The sequence below is a fragment of the Carcharodon carcharias genome, chromosome 1 (genome assembly GCF_017639515.1).
Source record: "Carcharodon carcharias isolate sCarCar2 chromosome 1, sCarCar2.pri, whole genome shotgun sequence".
Classification (NCBI taxonomy): Eukaryota; Metazoa; Chordata; class Chondrichthyes; order Lamniformes; family Lamnidae; genus Carcharodon; species Carcharodon carcharias.
This window is the reverse complement of record NC_054467.1, coordinates 200618288-200645373: the sequence shown is the minus strand read 5'-3', so window position 1 is coordinate 200645373 and position 27086 is coordinate 200618288. Positions and strand designations below refer to the sequence as shown.

The 27086-nt window shown below is 41.9% G+C and overlaps 1 protein-coding gene across 6 annotated transcripts in view; it reads right to left on the bottom strand.

Annotated features, from left to right (window-relative positions):
- ubap2a (ubiquitin associated protein 2a) overlaps positions 1-27086 on the bottom strand; it is a 156024-nt gene that overhangs the window by 107751 nt on the left and 21187 nt on the right. For all 6 annotated transcript variants that reach the window (XM_041187434.1, XM_041187414.1, XM_041187405.1 and 3 more), the window contains exons 2-9: positions 26276-26406; positions 19481-19558; positions 18665-18775; positions 15723-15876; positions 15539-15616; positions 7594-7651; positions 1223-1317; positions 1072-1124 (exon numbers count right to left, since the gene is read on the bottom strand). In XM_041187434.1, coding sequence (XP_041043368.1) covers positions 1072-1124; positions 1223-1317; positions 7594-7651; positions 15539-15616; positions 15723-15876; positions 18665-18775; positions 19481-19558; positions 26276-26365 — 717 coding nt within the window. In that variant the 5' untranslated portion in view covers positions 26366-26406. The remainder of the gene's footprint in view (positions 1-1071; positions 1125-1222; positions 1318-7593; positions 7652-15538; positions 15617-15722; positions 15877-18664; positions 18776-19480; positions 19559-26275; positions 26407-27086) is intronic.

Sequence of the window (27086 nt, the reverse complement as noted above, 5' to 3'; positions counted from 1 at the left end):
AGCAAGTATGTTCAGTTATAACATTTACAAAGCAACTTGCAGACACTCCAGTTAAGCTATTACTCAAGTTATTGGCAAGTGTACAACTTGGATTAAAAACTATATTTAAATTAATAGATTCGCCAAGTGTAAAAATGGCCTTCAAACTCATTGATATACATCAAAGTAATACCACACGTGAAATGAGCAGCCGGGTGTCACTTAATTACATTTCCCTACCCCCGAAAAAAACAAGCAGCTCTGCCACACGTCATTAGTGTAACTCTTTTGAGTACAAACCCGTTTCCATCTGTTTCAGATGAAGTTAATTGTTTCATAGTTTGCCATTGTGAGATTTGAACTCTTGATTCAACAGTGTGTAACTCTTTCGAGTACAAACCCGTTTCCATCTGTTTCAGATGAAGTTACATTGTTTCATAGTTTGCCATTGTGAGATTTGAACTCTTGATACTCTTTTTGAGTAAACCTGTTTCCATCTGTTTCAGATGAAGTTACATTGTTTCATAGTTTGCCATTGTGAGATTTGAACTCTTGATCTTGGGGTTACAAACCCAGTACCATAACCACTTGGCTTATTTAGGCCAAGCTCACGTCATTAGTGTACTATCAATTGAATTAGAGACATTGTAAATACCCCAAATGGATTTTACTGATGACACTACCACATCACAAGACGCATGTAACAGCTGTTGTGGATCCAATAGCAGATTTCTCAACAGAACTAAATTTACTACAGGGTACTAATCTTGCTACAAGATTGAATTGCACCTCTAAAAGAACTTTAGTTTGTCCATGCATGTGGTAGAAAAACTCAACTAAGTGAAACAAATGAAAGACTTGTTGATTCACTGCTAAATTAAATTAATTCTTGTACAACAAGTATAAAAATAAGTACAACACAGCTGGAGTAATTATCAATATTTGCTCGTGGTAATAAGAGTTAGCACATTACAGTGAGCAATTTGCCATAGTATAGATAAGTCCCTTTGTTAACTGGTGTTCTATAAATAACAGGTCTTTGCTTAAATGCTTGAAAAATACAGCATTCCAATACAAGTCTCTCCCACTTACATCTTCATTCCAGTCTTCAGTAACCCAGTCCTCCATGGAATTCTGCCAAGCACCTGGAAAATAACAGGAAGAGGGAAAAAATATACCATCTTACAGAATGATCTTATAAAATATTGCAAAAATAAACATTTTCAGTAGACACTTTTCCTACCTGTTCCATTGTTTTGGCCTGATTCCCACATTTCTGACATTGCCCCAAAACCATTATTTGTTGTAGAATCTGCATAGTCTGTGGGGTTGAAGGTTCTGTAGAATTGAGACATACGAAGTGAATTCAAAAGTTATTTACAGAATGATGCAAATTGAAGTGTTCTATGATCGATTGCAAACTAATGCAGCTAGTCACTAAAGTAGTTTAGCCCTGTTAACAATCAGCATAATTACATCTTCAGGTCAAGCTCAGATTAGTTAGCTTGAATGTCTGGATCAAATCTGGTTAGTAGTTGGTTTAGGCTCCAGTTCAAATCTTGTATTTAAAGAGCAGAATCTATTTTTTGGGAGGGTAGGGGGCAAAAGTAAAAGAAAAAGAACCACGTCTTTCAAATAAAGTTACTTTAGCAGTTTAGACTGCGTGCCTAAAGATCCACTCCAATTGATGAGATTTAGGTATTTCAAGATTAGCACAAAAGATATTTTCCAATGCTTTGGATTTAAAGTATAGGTTGTACATAAAGAACCACAACATTCTCACTGGAATTCAGTGCAGAGTTGAATAATTTCAAGTATAAATTAACAGCAGTGTTGTAAAATGCGCCATTTTCTCAACACTTTTCATTACCCCTAGCTTATCTACTGATTGTTGCGTGATGATGATTTTTTTGATAAAACCAGGTAAACATTTCAAATGCAAGAAAAAAATCAGATTAATAACAAGCGGTTTTCTGAACAGGAGACTACAAAACTCTGGACTCAGCATTCCTAATCTCTTCCCTCACATTTCCATCTGTTTCCTTATCCATTCCTATACCTCACTAATGATTGAGTTTTAGATTCCATCACAGAATCACAGTGCAGAAGAGGCCCTTCGAGTCTGCACCAACACGAGAGAAACACCTGACCTACCTACCTAATCCCATTTACCAGCAGTTGGCCCATAGCCTTGAATGTTATGACGTGCCAAGTGCTCATCCAGGTACCTTTTAAAGGATGTGAGGCAACCCGCCTCCACCATCGTCCCAGGCAGCGCATTCCAGACGGTCACCATCCTCTGGGTAAAGCTTTTCCTCACATCCCCTAAACCTCCTGCCCCTCACCTTGAACTTCTATCCCCTTGTGACTGACCCTTCATCTAAGGGGAACAGCTGCTCCCTATCCACCCTGTCCATGCTCCTCAATCTTGTACACCTCGATCAGGTCACTCCTCAGTCTTCTCTGCTCCAATGAAAACAACCCAAGTCTATCCAACCTCTCTTCATAACTTAAATGTTTCATCCCAGGCAACATCCTGGTGAATCTCCCCTGCACCCCCTCCAGTGCCATCACATCCTTCCTATAATGTGGCGACTAGAACTGCACACAGTACTCCAGCTCTGGCCTCACTAAGGTTCTATACAACTCCAAAGTGACCTCCCTACTTTTGTAATCTATGCCTCGATTGATAAAGGCAAGTGTCCCATATGCCTTTTTCACCACCCCACTAACATGTTCCTCTGCCTTCAGAGATCTATGGACACACATGCTAAGGTCCGTTTGTTCTTCAGAACTTCCTGGTGTCATACCGTTCATTGAATACTTCCTTGTCAAATTACTCCTTCCAAAGTGTATCACCTCACACTTTTCAGGGTTAAATTCCATCTGCCACTTATCTGCCCATTTGACCATCCCATCTATCTCGTCCTGTAGCCCAAGGCACTCAACCTCACTGTTAACCAATTGGCCAATCTTTGTGTCATCCGCAAACTTAGTAATCCAACCCCCCACATAGTCATCTATGTCATTTATATAAATGATGAATAATAGGGGACCCAACAGATCCCTGTGGTACGCCACTGGACATTGGCTTCCAGTCACTGAAGCATCCTTCTGTCATCACCCTCTGCCTCCTACAACTAAGCCAATTTTGAATCCACCTTATCAAATTACCCTGTATCCCATGTGCCTTTGCCTTTATAAATCTCCCATGTGAGACCTTGTCAAAGGCTTTGCTGAAATCTATATAAACTACATCAACTGCACTACCCTCATCTACACACCTGGTCACCTCCTCAAAAAATTCAATCAAAATTGTTAGGCATGACCTCCCTCTGATAAAGCCATGCTGACCATCCCTGATCAAACCTTGCCTCTCCAAGTGGAGATAGATTCTTTCCTTCAGAATTTTCTTCAATAATTTCCCTACCACTGACGTGAGATTCACTGACCTATAGTTCCCTGGTTTATCTCTACAACCCTTCTTAAATAGCAGAACCACATTAGCTGTTCTCCAGTCCTCTGGCACCAGCCCGTGGCCAGAGAGGAATTAAAAATTTGGGTCAGAGTCGCTGCAATCTCCTGCCTTGCCTCCCTCAGCAGTCTGGGGCACAAATCATCCAGACCTGGAGATATGTCCACTTCTAAGCCTGCCAGCACCTCCAATACCTAGTCACTTCCTATATCAATTTGCTCAAGAACTTCAGTCTCTCTTCCCGAGTTCAATACCTTCATCCTCATTCTCTTGGGTGAAGACAGATGTGAAGTACTCGTTCAACACTCAACCGATGTCCTCTGGCTCCACCCATAGATTTCCCTCTTGGTCCCTAATGACCACTATTCTTTCCCTGGTTATCCTCTTCCCATTGATATACTTATAGAATATCTTGGGATTTTCCCTACTTTTACCAGCCAGAGCTTTCTCATATCTCCTCTTTGCTCTCCTAACTGCTTTCTTAAGCTCCACCCTGCACTTTCTGTACTCTACTGCCTCTGCTGATTTGCTTCCCTTGTACTTGCTAAAAGCCTCTCCTTTCCTTCTCTTCGTATCCTGAATATCTCTGGTCATCCATGGTTCTCTGGGCTTGTTACTCCATCTGATCACTCTAGAGGGAACATGCTGAGCCTGTACCCTCCCTATTTCCTTTTTGAACACCCCCCACTGCTCCTCTGTAGTTTTCCCCACAAGTTCCCTGTCTACCTTGGCCAGATCCTGCCTTATTTTACTAAAATCCACTCTCCCCCAATCCAAAACATTTTTTTGCAAGTTGTCTATTTCTTTGTCTATAACAAGCTTAAATTATACCATGTTGTGGTCGCTATCACTAAAATGCTCCCCCACCACCACCTGTCCAGCTTAATTCCCCAGAATTAGGTCCAGCACCGCACTGTCCCTTGATGGACCCTCTACATATCGACCTTAAAATTCTCCTGTATACATTTCATGAAATCCACTCTAAGCCCTTAAAACTATGTCTATCCCAATTAATGTTGGGAAAGTTGAAATTACCTAATATAATTACCCTATTGTTATTGTTTTTACACACCTCCACAAATTGTGCACATATTTGCTTCTCAATTTCCCACTGACTATCTGGGGGTCTAATAACAACGTGGCTGCCCCTTTTTTATTCCTAAGCTCTACGCACAAAGCTTCGTTCGATGCCTCCTCCAAGATATCATCTCTCCTTACTGCAGTAACCAACTCCTTAACTAATGCAGTGCCTCCTTTTTTACCCCCTCCCCTGACTTGCCTGAAGATTCTACATTCTGGAATGTTAAACTGTCAATCCTGCCCCTCCCTCAACCACGTCTCACTGACGGCTACTGTAACATTTCCACATGTCAATCCTCACCCTTAACTCATCCATTTTACCTGTAATACTCCTGGCATTAAGGTACAGGCCATCCAGCCTTGCCTTACTCCCTTGAAACTTAATGCAGCTGTACTCCCTCTGACTTGATTGTTTTACTGTATTATGATGTGTCCCTATTCTGCTAAAATTTTCTGTCCCCTCCCCCTGCTGAATTAGTTTAAACTCCTCCCAACAGCACCAGCAAATCCGACCGCAAGGGCGTTAGTCCCACTCTGGTTCGGATATAGACCGTCCTGCTTGTACAGGTCCCACCTTCCCCAGAAACGGTCCCAGTGATCCAGGAATCTAAAACTCTCCCTGCTGCACCAACTCTTAAGCCACGTATTCATCTGCGCTATTCTCCTATTTCTGAGCTCACTAGCATGTGGCACAGGGAGTAATCCAGAGATTACAACCAGAGAGGTCTTGCTTTATAGCCTACTGCCTAGCTCCCTGAATTCTTGATGCAAGACCTCATCCCTCTTTCTATCTATGTCATTGGTACCAACATGTACCATGACCTCTGCCTTATCACCCTCCCCCTTCAGAGTGTCCTGCAGCTGTTCAGTGACATCCCGGAACCTGGCACCAGGGAGGCAACACACCATCCTGGAGTTACATTGACGGCCACAGTAGCGCCTATCTGTTCCCCTGATTATAGAATCCCCTATTATAATTGCTCTTCCTCTCCTCCTGTACAGACAAGCTGCTTGTAGTGCCAGAAACTTGGCTCTGTTCGCTCCCTGGAGGGACCAGCGCCCTCATCAGCCTCCAAAATGGAATACCAATTTGCGAGGGGGACCCCAGGGGACTCCAGAACTACCTCCCTGTTTCTCTTGGGCTGCCTGGTGGTCCCCCATTCCCTTCATCTGCAGTGTAACCACCTCTCTAAACGTGCTATCCAAGATGCTCTCAGACTCACGGATGCTCCAAAGTGTCCCCAGCTGCCGTTCCAGCTTTGAAACCCGAGCTTCTAAGAGCTGCAACTGGACACACTTCCTGCACACATGCTGGTCCCGGGCACTGGAAACATTCCCGGCTTCCCACATGGAGTACGAGGAGCACACCACGACTTTGAGCTCTCCTGCCATGACTTATCCCTTTAAATTAAACCTTTTAAATCAATTTCTCGAGGGGCCTTCTTTCCTGATCCTCGTTACCACAGAATATACAAACTATAAACCACAAAAAGACCTTAAACTATAAGCGGTGAAAGTAGTAAATACTTACCCGACCTATCCCAGAAAACAGCTTTGACATATATTAAAACACTATTGTCAGGAAGATATAATAATTTTCAAAATGTTATTGGAATTTATTGTACAACACAGGGCTACTTGGGGTCTGTGCGCATGTGTGCCTTAAAGGCAGCTGATGTAACAGAAGATAAGCTAGGTTTGAAATGTTAAGTAGGTAAACATGGGGGAAGTTTTAGCATGTAAGGTATAAAGAGAACAACTGCATTTTTAAACAAACCAGACAAGATTGAATTCAAAAGCAGTGAAATGTTTCACCTAGCCAGAGGTTAAGAAACAATGCATTTCTTTCTCCCCCAGAGATTACAGGTAAAATTGGTACTGAGAGATTTTTATTATGAGAGGGGTAAAAATCCAACGACATAGTGAAACAATGAGAATTTGCATTCAAAGGGGAAAATGTGTATAAATGAGAAGGCTGTATGCAAGGGAAGGAATTCTAAGATCTAACAAGTGTGAAAAGCCTCCAGCATCCAAGCCTCAAAAAGTGAACAAAACTCGCTTTGAATTCGACTGTTCAGGGTATTGTGTGCCTGGGTCTTTTAAAATCTGTGTCTCACTGCTGCCTTAACGGAGATGTAACTGGGGTTTAGATTAATTACGGGATTTAGAAGTTATCATAGCAGTAATTTGTAGATCTATGTATGTGCTTAAAATCATTTCTTCTATGAATAAAGGTTTAATCCAGTTTTGTAAGTCTTCATTTTATTGAATTCGAAACCGGCATCCTGAAATAAGTATGAATTGTAAAAATAGTTATGGCAGCTGCTTCAAATTTCCCTCTGGAATTTGAGAAACTTGGTATTTACCATCCACCTGCCATAACACTATATAAAATACTAAGCGGCATTTACAAATGAAGAAAATGGGATTGGACTAGGTATCCTCAGTACAGACTTGGTGAGCTTTGTGATAATAACACTTAAGTTTGCTTTTTTCTCGTGTATGGAAACACACTGTTTTAGATTTCAGCTTACTGCTTTGATGACCACAATTAGCCCAGAATTATTCCATGCACTGATGGTCAACACTTCAGAACAGCATGGATGTTAACCCAGAAGTATCAAAATCAGGGACATGGGGGCATGCTGCATGCTCATCCAGTACCATTTCCTGGCTTGCTGCCTGACAACTCAGCCACCCAGTAAGATGATCTGGTAAAACCCAACTTCTCCATTACTCTAGGAATAATAATGCACTCAAAAAAAATAAATGATCATAGCTTCACCAAAGGTGCAAAGTAAACTGCCTTCTCAGTTAAAACTTTGTTACACAGGATGACTATCTGCAGTATGCGGCACCTAATTGCGTTCCTTCAATTTGAATTGACATCACAGGTTTCAGTTCTAGTCTTATGAGAACAATGATGAATTATACTAGACTAACTAAAAATTTTGCAATTGACTAAATCAATTCTGTAGTAAACTAGAATAATGCAACTCCTAATTCAGGCAATCCTGAAATAAACAATTAAGGAATGTACTTCATTTTGAGATGCTTACCCCATGCCTTGTGCTGAAAATCTTCCTGCTGCCCTGCCTCTGCTACGACCATTGAATCCTGCAAATTTAAAGATGCGTCAATTAGGTATATATGATAAACTGCATTGTCCAAAATTTCCACAGGCTGTGATCCAGCACTCATACAGGGATTGCACCACTGTGTTCTTCAAAAGTTGAACCCAATGTAAAGTGCAGGGTTAGGACTAGGCACCCAAATAGCAGGGGGAAGCAGTGACGTAGTTGTATTGATATTGGGCTAGTAATTCAGAAACCCGGGGTAACACTCCGGGGACCTGGGTTGGAATCCCAATACAGCAGATCATGAAACTTGAATTCATGTTGCAACTGAAAGTCTAATGATGACCACAAACCCATTGTTGGATGTCGTAAAGACCCATCTGGTTCACTAATATCCTTTAGGGAAGGAAATCTACCATCCTTAGCTGGTCTGGCCTGTATGTGACTCCAGACCCACTCAAGCTGCTTAGTCGTATCAAAAAGTCTCAAAGGAATGAAACGGGATGGACAACCCGGCATCAACATGATGGAGGAAACGTCAACCCTGCAAAGTCCTCCTTAACATTTGGGGGCTAGTGCGAAAATTGAGAGATCTGTCTCACAGACTAGTAAAGCCTGACAGCCATACTCACGGAATCATGCCATACAGACAATGTTTCAGACACCATTATCACCGTTCCTGGATACGTCCTGTCCCACTGGCAGGACAGATCCAGCAGAGGTGGCAGCACAAAGTGGTACATAGACAGGAAGGAATTGCCCTGGGAGGCCTTAGCATCGAATCTAGACCCCATGAAGTCTCGTGACACCAGGTTAAACATGGGCAAGGAAATTTCCTGCTAATTGCCATGTACCGCCCACCTGATAAATCAGTACTCCACTTTGAACATCACATGTAGGAAGCGCGGAGAGTGGCAAGAGCGCAGAATGTACTCTGGGTGGGGGACATCAATGTCCATCACCAAGAATGGCTCAGGAGTACCACTACTGACCAAGGTGGTTGAGTCCTAAAGGACATAGTTGCTAGACTGAGTCTGTGGCAGGTAGAGAACACCATTAACAGATAAACACACTTGACCTCACCCTCACCAACCTGCCTGCCGCAGGTGCATCTGTACAGCAGTGTCGGTAGGAGTGACCACCACACAGTCCTTGTGGAGATGAAATCCGGCTTTAACATTGAGGATATCCTCCATCATGTTATGTGGCACGACCATCGTGCTAAATGGGGTAGATTTCGAACAGATGGAGCCACTCAAGACTGGGCATCCTTGAGGTGCTGTGGGCCATCAGCTGCAGCATTGTACTCAACCACAATTTGTAACTTCACGGCCTGACATATCCCTCACTCTACCATTATCACCAAGCCAGAGGATAAGCCCTGGTTCAAAGAAGAGAGCAGGAGGGTATGCCAGCAGCACCAGGCATACCTAAAAATGAGATGTCAACCTGGTGAAGCTACAACACAGGGGTACTTGCTTGTCAAACAGCAAGTGATAGACAAGAGCCAAGCAATTCCACAACCAATGGATTAAATCTAAGCTCCGCAGTCCTGCCACACCCAGCCGTGAATGGTGGTGGACAATTAAACTCACTGGATGAGGAAACTTCACAAATATCCCCATTCTCAGTGATGGGGGAGCCCAGCACATTAGTGCAAAAATATAAGGCTGAAGCATTTGCTACAATCTTCAGCCAGAAGTGCCGAGTGCGTGATCCAGAGGTCCCCAGCATCACAGATGCTAGTCTTCTGCCAACTCGATTCTCTCGACATGATATCAAGAAACAGCTGAAGACACTGGATAGTGCAAAGGCTATGGGCCCTGACATGTCTCAACAATAGCACTTGAAGACTTGTGCTCCAGAACTTGTCGCACCCTTGGCCAATCTGTTCCAGTACAGCTGCAACACTGACATCTATCCAGCCATGTGGAAAATTGCCCAACTACATCCTATACACAAAAAAGCAGGACACATCCAACCAAGCCAAATTACTGCCCCATCAGTCTCCTCTTGATCATTAGCAAAGCAATGGAAGGGGTCATCAACAGTACTGTCAAGCAACACTTGCTTAGCAATAACCTGCTCACTGACGCTTCATGCTTCCGCTTCCGTTTGGCTTCCGCCATGCCCACTCAGCTCCTGACCTCATTTCAGCCTTGGTTCAAACATGGACCAAAGAGCTGTGAACTCCCGAGGTGAGGAGAGTGGCTGCCCTTGATACCAAGGCCTCATTTGACTGAAATGGCATTAAGGAGCCCAAGCAAAACCAGAGTCAATGGGAATCAGGGGAAAACTCTTCACTGGTTAGTCACACCTAGCAGAAAGGAAGATGGTTGTAGTTGTTGGAGGTCAGTCATCTCAGTTCCAGGACATCGCATCCTGACTCCTCAAAGCCTATCCATCATCTACGAGGCACAAATGTGATGGAATACACTCGCCTTGCCTGAATGACTGCATCTCCTAAAACACTCAAGAAGCTGGACACCTTCCAGGACAAAGCAGTCCATTTGATTGGCACCACATCCACAAACATTCACTCCCTCCACCACCAACGCACAGCAGCAGCAGTGTGTACCATCTACAACATGCACTGCAGGAATTCACCACCTTCCAAACCCACAACCATCACTACCTAGAAGGACAAGGGCAGCAGATAAATGGGAACACCACCACCTAGATGTTACCGTCCAAGTCACTCACCATCCTGACTTGGAAATTTATTGCCATTCCTTTACTGTTGCTGGATCAAAATCCTGGAACTCCCTTCCTAACAGCACTGTGGGTGTACCTACACCACATGGCCTGCAGCGGTTCAAGAAGGCAGCTTACCACCACCTTCTCAAGGACAACCAGGGATGGGCAATAAATGCTGGCCCAACCAGCAAAGCTCACATCACGTGAATGAATCAAAAAAAAACACTACAGAAGATCCTCATGGTAGTGTCCTAGGCCCAAACATCTTCAGCTGTTTCATCAATGACATTCCTTTCATCATAAGATCAGAAGTGGAGATGTTCGCTGATTGCATAATGTTCAACACCATTTGCAACTCCTCAGATACTGAAGCAGTCCATGTCCAAATGCAGCAAGACCTGGAAAATATCCAGACTTGGGCCAAAAAGTGGCAATTAACATTTACAACACACAAGTGCCAGGCAATGACCATCTCCAACAAGAGAGAATCTAACCATCGTCCCTTGCCGTTCAATGGCATTACCATCACTGAAGCCCCACTGACATCAACCCGGGGGTTACCATTGACCAGAAACTGAACTGGATTAGGCATATAAATATCGTGGCTACTAGAGCAGGTCAGAGGCTAGGAACCACGTGGCAAGTAACTCACCTCCTGACTCCCCAAAGCCTGTCCACCATCTGAAGGCATAAGTCAGGAGTGTGATGGAAGACACTCCCCTTGCCTGAATGACTGCAGCTCCAACAACACTCAGAAGCTTGACAGCATTCAGGGCAAATGACACCCCTTCCACAAACATTCACTCCCTCCACCACCAACACACAGTGGCACTGTCTACCATCTACAAGATGCACTGCAGAAACATACCAAGGCTCCTTAGTCAGCACCTTCCAAACCCATGACCACCAACATCCAGAAGGACAAGGACAACAGCCACCAGCTGGCAGCTCCCCTCCAAGCCACTCACCATCCTGACTTGGAAATATATCATCGTTCCTTCAGTTGCTGGGTCAAAACCCTGGAACTCCCTTCCTAACAGCACTGTGGGTGTAACTACACCACAAGGACTGCAGCGGTTTAAGACGACAGCTCACCACCACCTTCTCAAGGGGAATTAGGGATGGACAATAAATGCTGGTGTGGCCAGCGAAGCCCACATTCCTTGAATGAATATTTTAAAAATGCAGTCTTCTTGACTGGGGCCAAGGGGGGGGCATGCTGTGGGTTTGGTGTCAAGGCCTCTGGAACACAGACAACAAGCAGCTAAATCAATCAAAATATTTTTCTAGTCCATGAGAATCTGTCCCTCCAGGGGCTGCAGCACCTCTTCTCAACACCATACTACTCTCCAAAAAAGGAACAGAAATCCTAATTTAGCGAGTCCATATCCTGGACACACCCCTTATGCCAACGTTCTGAAAAAGGAGGTCAGACCCATTAGATCTGGAAACTTCGTGAGTGACCAGGAACCAGCATATGTAGGCTGTAGCAGAGTAGACAGATTCCCAGAGTTAAGAGTTGCCAGAATAGTTAAGCAATTTCAGCCTTCATGTTTAGTCTTAATGCTAAAAGCATTGGTCAATTTTACAACAGTTTTAAGTCCACTTCATATGTCAACAGATAAGAAATATTTACTGGGAACTTAAAATGATAAATATAGCATAGAGAGAGAACTTTAAAAGGTATGTGCTATATTTTTGAAAGTCTATTATTGCCACTCATCTTGTGAAAAACTGCAACCAGGTTAAAGCTATGGTGTCGGGCAATCAAGGAAAAGATAGTTGCTTTTTGTAATTTTGACCTTAGCATTTCACCCAAACTAACATCTGAAGGCAAAGTTGTGTTGCATGGATAATGAACTCATTATAATCTTTGTATATTAATGCAAGGTATAAACTGGAAATGCTTACTTTTTGAAGTTGTGCTTTATATCCAATGGCAAATTTCCACAAATTCTTTAAAAAGAGTGCATTTCAGTTGTGAGGATGAGAAATTCTGTCTGCAATGTGACTCCTGAGCAAACCCACAAAAGTGAGATTCACCAACAGTCACATAATGCATTCCATTTTTTCGCCCAACTTTGCTAAGGCAAGAGAGGCAAACTCACCACTTGCCCCAGATAATGTTATGAGGAAGCTTCTCATTCTGCAAGCAGGGAAATGCCAATGGATTCATTAAAGGAGCTTATCAAATTGTTCCCTGAATCATTATACATCAACTCTAACTTGCAGAAGTTTGAATTCATTAAGGAGAACCAGCAAGGATGTATAAAAGGTACGGTCTGATCAAATTGAAATTTTTGATCAAGTAATAGAGAAGGTTGATGAAGGAAATGCAGTGGATGTTACTGATATGGATCTGACAAATTACCACATAAAAGACTGGTTAACAAAAATTAAGCTCATAGAATAAGAGGGTCAGTCATCTTGGATAAAAAGTTGGCTTAAGTTCAAAAAGCAATGAGTTGTGGTAAATGGTTGTTTTTTCCAGAATGGAGGATGGTAGACAGCAGTGCTCCCCTCAGGGTAGGATCAGATTTCTTCTGATGTAAGTAAATGACTTGGATATTAGAGCAAAGTGCAATTTTTTTAAAAATTACTGATACCAAGCTCAGAGATGAGGCACACAGTGAGGGCGATACCAATTGATCGCAACAGAACATGGATAGGTTAACAGAATGGACAGACAAGTGGAATTTAATATGTAGAACTGTGGGGTGATGTATTTTGGCAGAATAGGGAGGGGCAATATAAACTTAATAGCACAGTTCTAAAGAGTGTACAGGAACAAAAGGACCTGGGGGTACATGTGCATAGGTCTTTGAAGTTGGCAGGACATACTGGAGAGAGTGGTCCCTGAAGCAAATGGGATCTTAGGCTTTATAAATAGAGGCACTCGGTATAAAAGCAGGGATGTTACGCTGAGCCTTTATAAAGTTCTGGTTAGGCCACAACTACTGTACACTGTATGCAACCAATTCTGGTCACCACACTTTAGGATGAGAAAGCCCTTGAAAGGGTGCAGATGAGATTTACCAGAATGGTTCCAGGGACGATAGATTTTAACTACAAAGATTAGATTGAAACAGCTGGGGTTGTTGTTCTTAGAGCAAAGAAGATTGAAAGGAGATCTGATAGAGGTGTGCAAGATTAGGGCAAGTTTAGATAAAAGTGAACAAAAACTGTTCCCATGAGCTGATGGTACAAGGTCTAGAGGACACAGTTGTGAGGCTTTGGGCTGGAGATGCAGGGTGAACTTTTTAAAAAACAAAATGGTAATGATCTGGAACTTGCTGGCTATGAAGGTTGGTGGAAGCTGAGACAATGAATGATTTTGAAAAGAAATTGGATGAGCACTTGAGCGCAATAAACTTGCAGGGCTACGGGGTTAAAGGTGAATGGGACTAACTGGTTTGCTCTCCTTGAACTCTGAGTCGAATGGTCTCCTCCTGTGCTGTAATGACTATGACCCTAACTGCCTGGTCTTTAATTACTGTTGCATTTCAATAATCATTAATTGGCCATTTCTTTAGTCTTTCCATTTTCATTCTTTTAAACTATACTTGTTCTCTTCCCTGCACCCATTTCAAATCAGTTAGCTTTCATCTTGTTGACTCCTATCCCATTATAAAGCACAACAATTTCAGCAGACATCCAGTTTTAGCAAAGCAAGCAGATAGTGGAGACCAAGGACCCCAGTTTCTACTGAGCAGAGGCTGCTTAGAAGTAAAATCGATCAGAAGCACTGGTGGTTTAAAAAAAAATCCAGTTTTTGAAAAATTTAAAATTTAGGAACAAAGACTGAAAGAGTCACCACCAAAGATGCTCCCACGATGGCTAAAAAGATCCAACGTTTTCCATAATTATCCCATGTTCATGCCCAATTTGAAACTTCATTTACTTAAAATTCAAATTCACTTCCAAATCCATCATACCTCCAAGATTATTCTAAACAGGTCCTGGGGATTTGCACAAACACCAGAAGCACCCGAACAGTTTGGGCTCTCCAAACTCACAGTAAAAGTTATCTTTTTGTTAACCATCTACCACTGTAAAGTTCCTACATACCCAGGGATGTGCCATTCACAAGTCTGACCCAACTGCAGTTCACAGATTAACTTTCAGCTAAACTGCAAACAAAAACCAGAAGTTCAGCTTAATTTTAGCCAATTACTTGCAAACTGAAGTAAAGAAAGTCATTCCAACTAGATACATGGAATTAATTGAGTTAGTTTAGAAATGCTAACATCCAGAGTACAATTTTCTGAGCTGCTCAAATGGGTGTTAAATTTAAAGCCCGACATCAAAAACACTATTCTAGACAGAATTTGTGCAACCTTAAAGTAAAACATTTGGATATTTGAGATTAAACGCTAACCTTGGAGGTGAGCTCTCAGGTGAACATGCTGGCCTTGCCAGTGACCCTCAAATTCCATAGATGAATAAAAATGCACTTCAATTGTTATTTGAATTAATCATGCTGCATACGTATTTATTGTAGTCAGCAAGAGGCTTTGGAAAGGGTACAGTTGAAGGCATTAAGATTAATTCCCAGTTTGAAACATCTGAATTACCAAGTTAGGCTCAAAGAACTGGGACTCTACTGCACAGAAGCACAGACTTGCAAGTAACTTCATCTGAAGTCTGATAGATGATGATGTGAACAGCCTGTGTTTCTGTAAACAGCTTGAATGAAATAAAATAAATAGATTAGGGAGGACGAGGAGTTACAGTCTGTAATTATGCAAGGCCAGAACTAGGTTACACATAGGAAGGCATTTTTCACCCTGCCCCACACCCCCCACAAGAGAATGATAGAATAGCCGACCAGCCTGTGCAGTGAACTCAGTTCTTTCAAAGAAAAAGACGGACCAGAGATACAGAAAAGGTTGGAACTATAACCACATTCATTTAGGGTTAGTCAGGGTGCTGCCAAGACTTTAATCACCTTGGAGGAGTTTTGAGGTTTCTTCATTCATAATTAGCCTGAGTTTCTAAAAGTTGGATGCCTTCCCAAGAGAAAGTGACGTTTTTGAGTAGGGAGTAAAAATAGTGATCTGTACAAGGCATCGCCTATGTGCAGAACAGGCTTGATCAACCTATGGGTCCTTCCCCTTCAGTCATCATGCTCATACGTAATATTAGTGAAAACCAAGTTACAGCAAGGCGTTGGACAAAGAAAGAAAAAAATGGTTAAACAGTACTTTTTGTTTGTTCTCGTCTGTCTCACCTCTGCCACGGCCACGCCTTCCTCGTTCTGCAGGTCTATCACCTGGGCTAACATCCACTCCATTTTCCTCAATTCTGTCTGCAAATTAAAAATTGGAAGTTTCAGGAAAGGTTCGACAATGCACATCAGAAACAGCTGAAAAACTGGTTCCTTATTACACACAAATCTTACATACTATACTTACATTCCCTGCCACGATTTCCTCTTCCTCGTCTAGAAGAGATCGCACGACCCCGACTTACTTTATCTCCACGTTTCTCTCGGTTTTCCTTATTTTCTAAGAGGCCATCTTTTCCAGTTCCAAGACTCTTCTTTTTGCCTACAGTTTCCCATGAGGTCTGTATAATGACACCCATCAATTCATTACTTGCTAAACAAGCATTCTAAGGCCAAGTCATCTGCATATCTGAATTAGAGCAACTGAAAACATCAATACCAGAAGTGCACATTAAACTCCAAAAAGGTTCAACAACTCATTTGGTTTCACACACGCTTTATGAAAAATGGCCAGCTAAATACCTAAAGTCAGGATGTGAAAGCAGCTACTTTTTGTAGCAAGGTTCTCATACTTTGATCCTATGAATGAATGGATATACATATATATATATATATATCACACACATATATATATATATATATATTATACACACGTAGGTAGGTAGATAGATAGATATATGATATTGATATAGATATATGATATTGATATAGATATATGTGTGATATATATGTGTGATATAGATATATGTGATATATATATGTGTGTGATATATATAATATATAATATATGATATATATATACACACGAATGGATCTATATACACACGAATGGATCTATATATACACGAATGGATCTATATATGTGTGTACATATATATATATATATATATATATATATATGAATGTATTTAATAAGAACGCAAATATGTTGTTCAGTTGAAAAACTGTAATAGGGCACAGATGATCATTTTGACCATCACATAATTGCTAGCTCTTCAACTGGAATGACTGAATCCCATCCCATTCCCTCTTTCAAATATTTATCTAGTGCTCTCTTAAATTACATTTGACATTGATATGGCAAACATTTAACATTCTAACTGAAATTCCTTCCATGTTTCTCTTGCATTCCTCAAATCAATCTCAATTCTATAAACCCTCATCCATACCAGTTCACCAACTAGTACATAAATTTAACTCCATAAAAACATTTTGAAAAGCTCAGATTTCTACAAACTTCTGTTCCCTGGTTGATGATAGGGCAGGAAGAATTTAAATTCGAACAGATTCAGTTTCATGCACAGCAGTAGCCAACATGTTACAGACCATATGCAACCAAATCAGAAGTCAGACCCCTGTGCCACCTCTTGGAACAGTAGTCAAGAAAAACACCACCACCTAAATGACTCCTGAAAAGTGTCTCAGAATCAGATGACTGTTGGCATCCAAGTGAAATAGTTAAAACTTCAAATGCTGAAAAGATACTAGAGCCAAACAAAAAAGTTAAACATGGTACAAGTACACTACCTCAAATTTGGCAATCTCGAGACCAAGGCCACCCTAGATTTCGGGTCAGGCGGATTGGCCGTAGGCAGTTTAGCTCAAGTTGGGTTGGGTGGGGTCAAGGGTCTTTTGGAGCATGGGATAGAGTGGTGTGGTGTGTTTAGCTGATAACTAGTCCGGACCACACCACACCAGTGCAGCACCTAGCCAAATTATTCAGATAATTTTTAAAATTTTACTCAATTAAAATTGATGCACGGCATATCATAGACGTGTACGGTTTTCGGACAACTCCAGTTTTTGGACAGCCGGATTTAAGACACCGTACCTGTGTCTAAAACATAGGCACTCAATCTGTTCCATCAACCCTTCCATGACATTCCAGTGTTGTAAACATCATACCCAACTTGTATGGCTACCACCCACCATGCTTTCTTTTAGAGCAAATTGCAACCTTTTTTTTCATATATGAAATTCCACAAATCCTGCAACTCAAGGTTTGGAGTCAGTTGTGAAGGAGGGGGCAATCCAGGAGCTATTCCTACCTGCCAATTGTTACAGATTTAGGTCTCACATTAAATATTATTAGGTAATCAGTGTTCATTCCTGCAGGCAGGCTAAGCATCTTACATTTAAGCATTGCCAATACTGGAAAAAATTCAACATGGATGTAACCTGGAAATGGAACAATAGCACACACATGTTATCAATGCTGGGTGTTAGTGCCTTGCATACTTGCCCTTCTCCAATCATTGTGGAGGTGGATTAAGATTAGGCCTCATACGAATTGCTCAGCTGCTTTAAATTAACTTACTGTGAGAGAGATCCAGAGTTATGTTTAGGCTTTCATTCATCATATTCTTACAACAGAAAATAATAACAACGCTACCATTTGCCACATCAGTAGGGTCTCTCATTCAATTCAAATCTAATGACTTCTAATCCAGACCCCACAACCTGACTGTTTCTGTCTCTATTTTATCCCCATGTTTACAATGGGGAGAGGGTCTTCATTAGAAAACCCTGGATTAATGCACCCAGGACCTTCCAACACATTTCTGTTCATTACATATGGCGGCCACCAAACTGATTATTTTCAGTCTTAGTGAAATCATTTTAATACACAAGCTCAACAGCATTTTGACTAAGTTTATTTTTTAAACTTGTGCGAATACACTTCACAAACCTATTTACATGTACTTCTTTCAAACCCTGTGTGCAGATGGAAAAAACGCAAGAAACAAAATACAGTAATGTCTCAAAACCAGGATCTCCCTGGAGCATGACAGTACCAGATTTCAGGTCAGGCAGTGTGAACCAAACCAGGTTGGATGGGGTGCAAGGGTCACTTGGAATGCAGGAACAGACTGCAAGTGGCAAAAGGCCACTTGCGGCAAAGCAGTTAACCAGTCTGATGTCATACTGCACCAAAATGGTGCCTAGCTGAACTGGCAAGTTTGCGTTATATTACTCAGTTAAAATTGATGCATGCCACAATCTAAAAATGTCCTGTTTTCAGACAATTCCAGCTTCAGACATCCAGACTTCAGACACTGTACTATATTTTGCTAGTCAGAGAGCAATCTGACACTAAAGCAGTAGAATAAGTAATGTCTTTATCCATACCGTATCTGAATTTCCTTCCAGCAGTACATTGATAGCTCTGTTCACATCACCGTTGCAGTCATGAAGTGCAACTATGCTTTCATCTGGGTTCTTTCCTGTGACTTCCATCAACTAAAATAAAAGTCCCATCATTTAGAATTATTGTAGAAGCATCTACATAGTACATTCAACATTTAAAAAAAACAATTCCACCTCGGTTGGAAAAATATAAAAAGATTAACGCATAGCTTGCACAATGAGCCCAGCGCCCCACCCCCCCAACGAGACACTGGCCTCAGTAAGCTTTTATACATCTTGATTTAAATATTTTTTTTATCTCCTACAACATACAAGCAGCAAATCTCTCAAACCAACCAATACAGTAAAACGTGTGTTATCCGGCACTCTATCAACCGGACTTCTGAGCTCAGGTTTATCTTTTAACGGGAGATGCTAAACCCACAAGTTCTTGGTGGCCTGTCCTCTCAGTCTCCCATTGTACTCCAACACAATGTTCCTTCGGTGCCATTCACTCAATTTGCATGTTCCCAGACCTCTCATGAGGCCTCAACATCCACACAAACATCCTGGAGCTTTCCAACTGGATTAAAACGTGGAACTCACTTTGCATTTTGGTTAGCAGGCATATTTTATTAACTGGCACCTCCCAGTCCTTAAGCATGCCAGACAACCGAGATTTTCCTGTACTTTGAAAATTGCATATTAGAACTTGGTCAAATAATTTAGCCACTTGACGTTTGTTGATAGAGGGCAAGGGGAGGGGAAAAATTCACTTTAAGAAGCTGACTTTGCATTGCATCAGAACTGGATTCTTACTTGCTTCACTTTCTCTTCGAAATCTGCATCATTCTTATCATAGATCATTTGGGCAAGTCGAATCTGTTCTGCTGTAGCCTAAAAGATAATAATTGGGTTAACTGTTAAGACATTTCAGAAAAAGTATCAAAAGTCACTAAAACCTTACATTTCTATATTTGTTTTATGTTTATGCAAGGACTGTGCATAGAGGAAACAGAAGTTTTGCACATTGGCGGTGGGGGGGGAATCAAAAAGGCCTGGTCAAAGCATTTTGAGGTTATCAAGCACAGCAATTAAGGTGACAAGACAGATCGAAAAATTCCAGGCATAAGTCGAAAAAGCAAGCCACTTAACAATTGGAGGTCAAAGTTATCTACAGTAGATGTTGTATACAGGAAAAAAAAAATGGCTTCAAACAGGTACTGAATAAAATTTGTGGAGACCAGCTGGAAGAAACTTCAAGGAAGTTAAATCAAAAATGAGTGTTGTGGGGAGGATACAGTGGGTGGGACAGAGAAGTGAAAGACAGCACAGGGTCAAATAGCAAATAAATGTTTTAGTGCTGTACTTAGCTCGAGGTGGCAAATACTGCAAGTAGAATGCACCATAGTGATAGTGGCAGAATGAGCTTGGAGACAGGATGAAGCGATGGAGTTGAACTGGAGCATGAAGAAGAGCGCTTAGTAGAATAAGAGAACAGGGAAGAATAAATGGTCTCAATCTTGGTGACAAAGCAGCCAATGAGTTCTTCACACTTGATGGGCAAGATGAGAGGGGTTAAGGATCTAACTGGTAGCAGAGAAAGGTGCTTTCTGTTCTCCAAAATGAGCCTGCAGTAACGAGCAGTTCTGGCAGTCATCCACCATCAGAATTTGGTCAAGCCAGGTCTGATGAATGGCTAAACCAGCTGTGCATCAGATACACTCGTCAAGCCTAAACTGGTGGCCAAGCGGTGGGGGGTTGGGGGGAGGGAATCCCCAAAACAGAAGAGAAGCAGTGATTTTAGCAAGGACAGTGACAACAGTAGAGGCAGGGGGTGGCTGAATAATCTGTGGCTGCAGAAAAGGAGCAAAGACTAAGCAGTTAGCAGTTTGAATTTGCATCTGGAAACGAGATAGGTGATTGGCAGTAATTAGGGTATGAGAGCAATGAGGGATACGGCCGGTCAGAAATAGGTAAAGGAGCAGAGAGCAGAGCAGCTTGAATACAGGCAGGAAGAGAACTTTTGTTAATGTACTTAGAAATTATGCATGATTTAGGCCAATAATTCATCCTCCATTTAGTGAAGCAGAGACCTGATGATCTTAACAGTAAATTTTATTGAAATTAGCCAATTTTGAACAAACTCCTGAAAGAAAGTAAAAGCAAAATACTGCGGATGCTGGGAATCTGAAACAAAATCAAAAATAACTGGAAAAACTCAGCAGGTCTGACAGCATCTGCAGAGAGGAAGACAGTTAACATTTCGAGTCTGTATGACTCTTCATCAGAACTGAAGAGAAATAGAAATGAGGTGAAATATAAGCTGTTTGAGGGGCGTGGGACAGGTAGAGCTGGATAGAGGGCCAGTGATAGGTGGAGGCAAAGAAGAGATTGCCAAAGATGTCATAGACAAAAGACAAAGGGGTGTTGATGGTAGTGATATTAGCTAAAGGATGTGCTATTGGTGACATTAAAGGGTAGAAAGCAGGACAAGCAAGTGACAGATGGCGGTCAGAGGTGGAGTAGGGGGAAAGGGATCAAAATGGGGTAAAAGTTGGAGATAAAACAATGGATGGAAATACATTTAAAAATAATAGAAATAGGTGGGAAAGAAAAATATATTTAAAAATATATATAAATTAATTAGAAAAAAAAGGGGGAAATCGGAGAGGCGGCGGGGATGGAGGAGAGAGTTCATGATCTGAAGTTGTTGAACTCAACGTTATGTCCAGAAGGCTCTAAAGTTCCTAATTGGAAGATGAGGTGCTGTTCCTCCAGTCTGCGTTGAGCTTCACTGGAACATTGCAGCAGACCAAGGGCGGACATGCGGACATGAGAGCAGGGTGGTGTATTGAAATGGCAAGCGACAGGGAGGTCCGGATCATGCTTGCGGACAGACCGAGGTTTTCCACAAAACGGTCACCAAGTCTGCGTTTGGTCTCTCCAATGTAGAGGAGACTGCATTGGGAGCAGCAAATGCAGTAGACTAAATTGAAGCAACTGTAAGTGAAGTGCTGCTTCACTTGAAAGGAATGTTTGGGCCCTTGGACGGTGGGGGGAGTGCACCTTCTGCACCTTTTTCTCTTCCCACCTATTTCTATTATTATTTTTTAATTTATTTCCATCCATTGTTTAATCTCCACCTTTTAGCCTATTTTGATCCCTTCCCCCTACCCCACTAGGGCCATCTGTCACTTGCTCATCCTGCTTTCTACCCTTAATGTCACCATTAGCACATTCTTTAACTAATATCACCACCGTCAACACCCCTTTGTCCTTTTGTCTATGACATCGCTGGCAATCTCTTTGCCTCCACCTATCACTGGCCCTCTATCCAGCTCTACCTGTCCCAACCCCCTCAAACAGCTTATATTTCACCTCATTTCTTAGTTCTGATGAAGAGTGATACGGACTCGAAACGTTAACTGTCTTCCTCTCTGCAGGTGCTGTCAGACCTGCTGAGGTTTTTCCAGCTATTTTTGTTTTTTGTTCCTGAAAGAAAGTGTTGTTTTACTGAATAGCTCCCAGTGTTACCAATGAAAACAAAAGCTAATGGCCTACCAACTTAAACTTTTCCTCTAACTTTCAAAGTCTGACAGGAATGACATGATTCAGAAGAACAACGAACCAGCACTTTAGGTTGGCCCCTACTAACTTTGCAGGTAGGTGAAACAAGAACAATGTTGAAGGTATCTTTGCTAGTACCACGAAGAACCCAAACACCAAGATGCTTCTAAATACACTAATTGTGGAAACATCAGCATTCAGAAAAAAAAAGAGCATCACAATGTCTCTAGGTCAGGACAGGCACATGGGATAAACATTACCGCTTCTGTGTAGAATAATGATCATAGACTATTTCGGCCAAATTGATCCACTTCCGCATTGCAATATCTTTATGCGTTTAACATGGGAAGGATTTAAAAAGACCAGCACTGAAACAAATCCAAAATTTCAATGCCAAATGACAAACTAATGACAAAAGGTGGGGGAACCTGGCTAAAATTCAAACGGTTTAGATTTGTGGCCTAAATTATTGACTCCAGACTAGTATAAACCATGACTGAAATGAAAGAATTATTTAAGTTTAATTCATGCACATATTCAGAAGGCTCAAGCAGGTTAATTCAAGAGAAAAAGTGACATTTGTTTCACAAGTCAAAAGTATCTCAGACACATTAAGATACTAACAGTTCTGAACATGTTTATTTTTGAGGATCTTTATAGAAAGAATCTAATATGAACTAATCTATACTGATTATGACACATTTTCACTCGTTATTAGAGGACAAACAAAATAGTCAATGTTCTCCAACTGCCCCCCCCCCAAATCGTTCTACACTCAAGAAGTTGGAGGGGGAAGTTTTCTAATCATTCTCGGGATGTGGGCGTCGTTAGATAGGCTAGCATTTATTGTCCATCCCTAATTGCTCTTGAGAAGATGGTGGTGAGCTGCTTTCTTGAACTGCCGCAGCCCATGCGGTGTAGGTACACCCACAGTGTTGTTAGGGAGATCCAGGATTTTGACCCAGCGACAGTGAAGGAACGGCAATATATTTCCAAGTCAGGATGGTGAATGACTTGCAGGGCACCTTCCAGGTGGTGCTATTCCCATTTGTCTGCTGCCTATGTCCTTCCAGATCATAGCAGTCGTGGGTTTGGAAGGTGCTGTATAAGGAGCCTTGCTGAGTTCCTGAAATGCATCCGGTAGATGGTGCCCACTGCTGTCACTGTGCGTTGATGGTGAAGGGAGTGAATACTTTGTCGATAGGGTGCCAATCAAGCAGGCTGTTTCGTCCTGACTGGTGTCGAGCATCTTGAATGTTGTTGAAGCTGCATTCGTCCAGGCAAGTGGGAAGTATTCCATCACACTCCTGACTTGTGCCTTGTAGATGGTGGACAGGCTTCGGGGAGTCAGGATAACATAAGAACTAGGAGGAGTAGGCAATTCTGCCCCTCCAGCCTGCCCCACCATTCAATACGATCATCGCTGATCTCATTTCAGCCTCAATTCCAATTTCCTGCCCTCTCCCCATAACCTTTCAACCCGTTACTAATTAAAAATCTGCCTATCGCCTCAAATTTATTCAGCGTCCCGGCATCCACTGCACTCTGAGGTAGTGAATTCCACAGATTCACGACCCTTTGAGAAAAGTAATTCCTCATCTCTGATTTAAACCTACCCTGTTGCCTAAAACTATGACCTCTCATTCTAGAATGCCCCCCCCCGGAAGGGGAAATATCCGCTCCACGTCTGTCTATCCTCTTTAGCATCTTATATACTTCAATTAGATCTCCTCTCATCCTTCTAAACTCTAGCAAGTATAGGCCTAAACTGTTCAATCTCTCCTCATAAGAGGAGCCCCGCATCTCTGGAATCAATCTAGTGAACCTCCTCTGAACTGCCTCCAACACAACTACTTCCTTTCTCAAGTAAGGGGACCAAAACTGTGCAGAGTGCTCCAGGTGCGGTCTCACCAATGCCTTGTACAGTTGCAACAACACTTCCCTATTTTTATACTCTATTCCTTTAACAATAAATGCCAAAATTCCATTTGCCTTCCTTATTTACCTGCTGCGCCTGTATACTAGCTTTCAGCAATTCATGCACGACGACACCCAGATCCTTCTGCACTAAAGCATTCTGAAGTTTCTTTCCAACAAAGTAATAAGTCGCTTTTTTATTCTTCTGACCAAAATGGATAGCCTCACACCCACGTTAAACTCCATCTGCCAAATTTTGGCAAATTCACTGACCCTGTCCATATCCATTTGTAAATTTCTTATTTCTTCATTGCAATTTACTTTCCCACCTATTTTGGTGTCATCTGCAAATTTAGCTATAGTACCTTCTACCCCTGAAGCCAAATCATTAATAAAGATTGTAAATAGTTGGGGCCCAAGGACCGAACCTTGTGGCACCTCACTAGTTACAGCTTGCCATCCAGAAAAAGACCCATTTATCTTGACTCTGCTTTCTGTTGGTTAGCCAATCCTCTATCCAAGCTAATATATTACCCCAACTCCATGTCATCCTATCTTGTGTATTAACCTTTTGTGCAGCACCTTATCAAAGGCCTTCTGGAAATCCAGATCCCCATTATCCACTTTGCTTGTCACATCTTCAAAGAACTCTAGCAAATTAGTCAAACACGATTTACTCTTCATAAAACCAGGCTGACTCTGATGGATTGCATTTTGACTTTCCAAATGCCCCATTACTTCTTCCTTAATAATGGATTCCAACCATTTCCCAACAACAGGCATTAAACGTCTAGTTTCCTACTTTCTGCCTCGCCTCCCTTTTTGAATAAGGGCGTTATATTAGCATTTTTCCAATCCACTGGAACCATTCCAGAATCCAGGGAACTTTGGAATATTATAGCCAATGCATCCACTATCTCCGCCGCCACTTCAAGACGCTGGGATGTAGACCATCAGATCCCAATAGTTTGTTTAGCAGTTTTTATCTAGTGATGGTGATTGTTCTAAGTTCCTCCTTCTCTATACCCTGTGCACTACCTGTTACTATTGGGGTGGTGCTAGTGTCGTCCACCGTGAAAACTGAAGCAAAATATTGATTAAGCATCTTTGCCATTTCTGTGTTCCCAACTATTAACTCCAGGTGGTGAGTTACTTGCCACTGGACTACTAACCTCTGATCTGCTCTTGTATTTGTGGCTTGCCCAGTTCAGTTTCTGGTCAATGGTAACTCCCAGGATGTAGACATGGGGGATTCAGCAATGATAATAACATTGAATGTCAAGGGGCGATGGTTGAACTCTCGTGGATACGGTCATTGCCTGGCACTTATGTGGTGCGAATGTTACTTGCCATTTGTCAGCCCAAGCCTGGATATTGTCCAGGCCTTGCTGCATTTGGACATGAACTGTTTCAGTATGAGGAGTTGCTAATGGTGAACGTTGCGCAATCAGCAGCGAACATCTCCACTTCTGACTTTATAACAGAAGGTCATTGATGAAGCAGCTGAAGATGGTGGGCCTAGGACATTACCCTTAGGAACTCCTGCAGTGATGTTCTGGAACTGAGATGACTGACATCCAACAAACACATCTTCCTTGTGCTAGGTATGACTCCAACCAGCAGAGAGTTTCCCCCCCCGATTCCCACTGACTCCAGTTTTGCTAGGGCTCCTCGATGCCACACACTGTCAAATGCTGCCTCGGTATCAAGGGCAATCACTCTTAACATCGAGTTCAGCTCTTTTGTCCATGTTTGAACCAAGGCTGTAATGAGATCAGGAGTTGAGTGGTCCTGACAGAAAACATCTTGAGAATCAGTGAGCAGGTTATTGCTAAGCATGAGCCACTTGATAGCATTGATGACTCCTTCCATCATTTTACAGGTGATTCAGAATAGACTGATGGGGTGATAATTGGTGTTGTTCTGCTGTGTACAGGACATAAGTTGGCAATTTTCCACATTGCCAGCTAGATGCTTGTGTTGCAGCTGTATTGGAACAACTTGTTTAAAACAGAAAGGCAAACATTCATGATAAGTAATATCACTGTACAAGACTTGCTAATCTGAATATCAGTTCTTCCCTGACTAGATTTGCATTGGTAACTATCAAAGTATTCAGTCTCTTACCTGCACTGGTTTCTGTATCTGTGCACATGTTTGAATTTGCATCTTGTCCCGAGTTCCACGAGATCGGTCATTACCCACCGAAGTCATCATATACAGTATATACAAAACAAGGTATGTACAAAATACAAAATCTGAAAAAGAAGCATTTCAAACATTACAACTCATGCATGTAATCTGTAGTAATAAACTAAATAATTTTCGAGCCAGCGCAGGGTCAATGGATGAAATGGCCTTTTCCTATGTTATTTTACGATTCTGTGGGGAAAAAATTCCAAATGTCTTCAGAGTAAGTAGATTTAGGGGCAAATGGAAAGAGAGGTAAGGGGGCAAGATGCCAACATCCTTAACAGTGCCTTCAATAATGCAGCACTCTAGCGAAATTCAACCTGGATTCTTTTGCTCGAGTTGTGGACTGGAGTTAATACAACTGGGGACAACAAGACTAGTTACGGTGATTAACTGAAATCCTTTCCAGCATTTGTATTAAATATCAACTTTAACAAATAAAACCAAGATGTCCAAGCTGCAGAAAAACACACAGGCCAAAGGCACAAAGCTTAGGAGGTGGCCATGTCCTGATCTAATCATTTCTATATTCCAGTCCCAAGCATAGGTATTCTATTCAGCAGGCACTTTACAGTACAAACTGGTACAGCAATCATTAACCATCAGGTACATTTCTTCAACTGCTGAAACAGTCCTCCCACAATGACAGTGGGTGAAGCTATAAGGCTAACCATTTAGCAAGATATAGACATTTTTCTTCCAACTGATAAAATACAAAGCAGTCTGGGGTCCTTCAAACAAATGA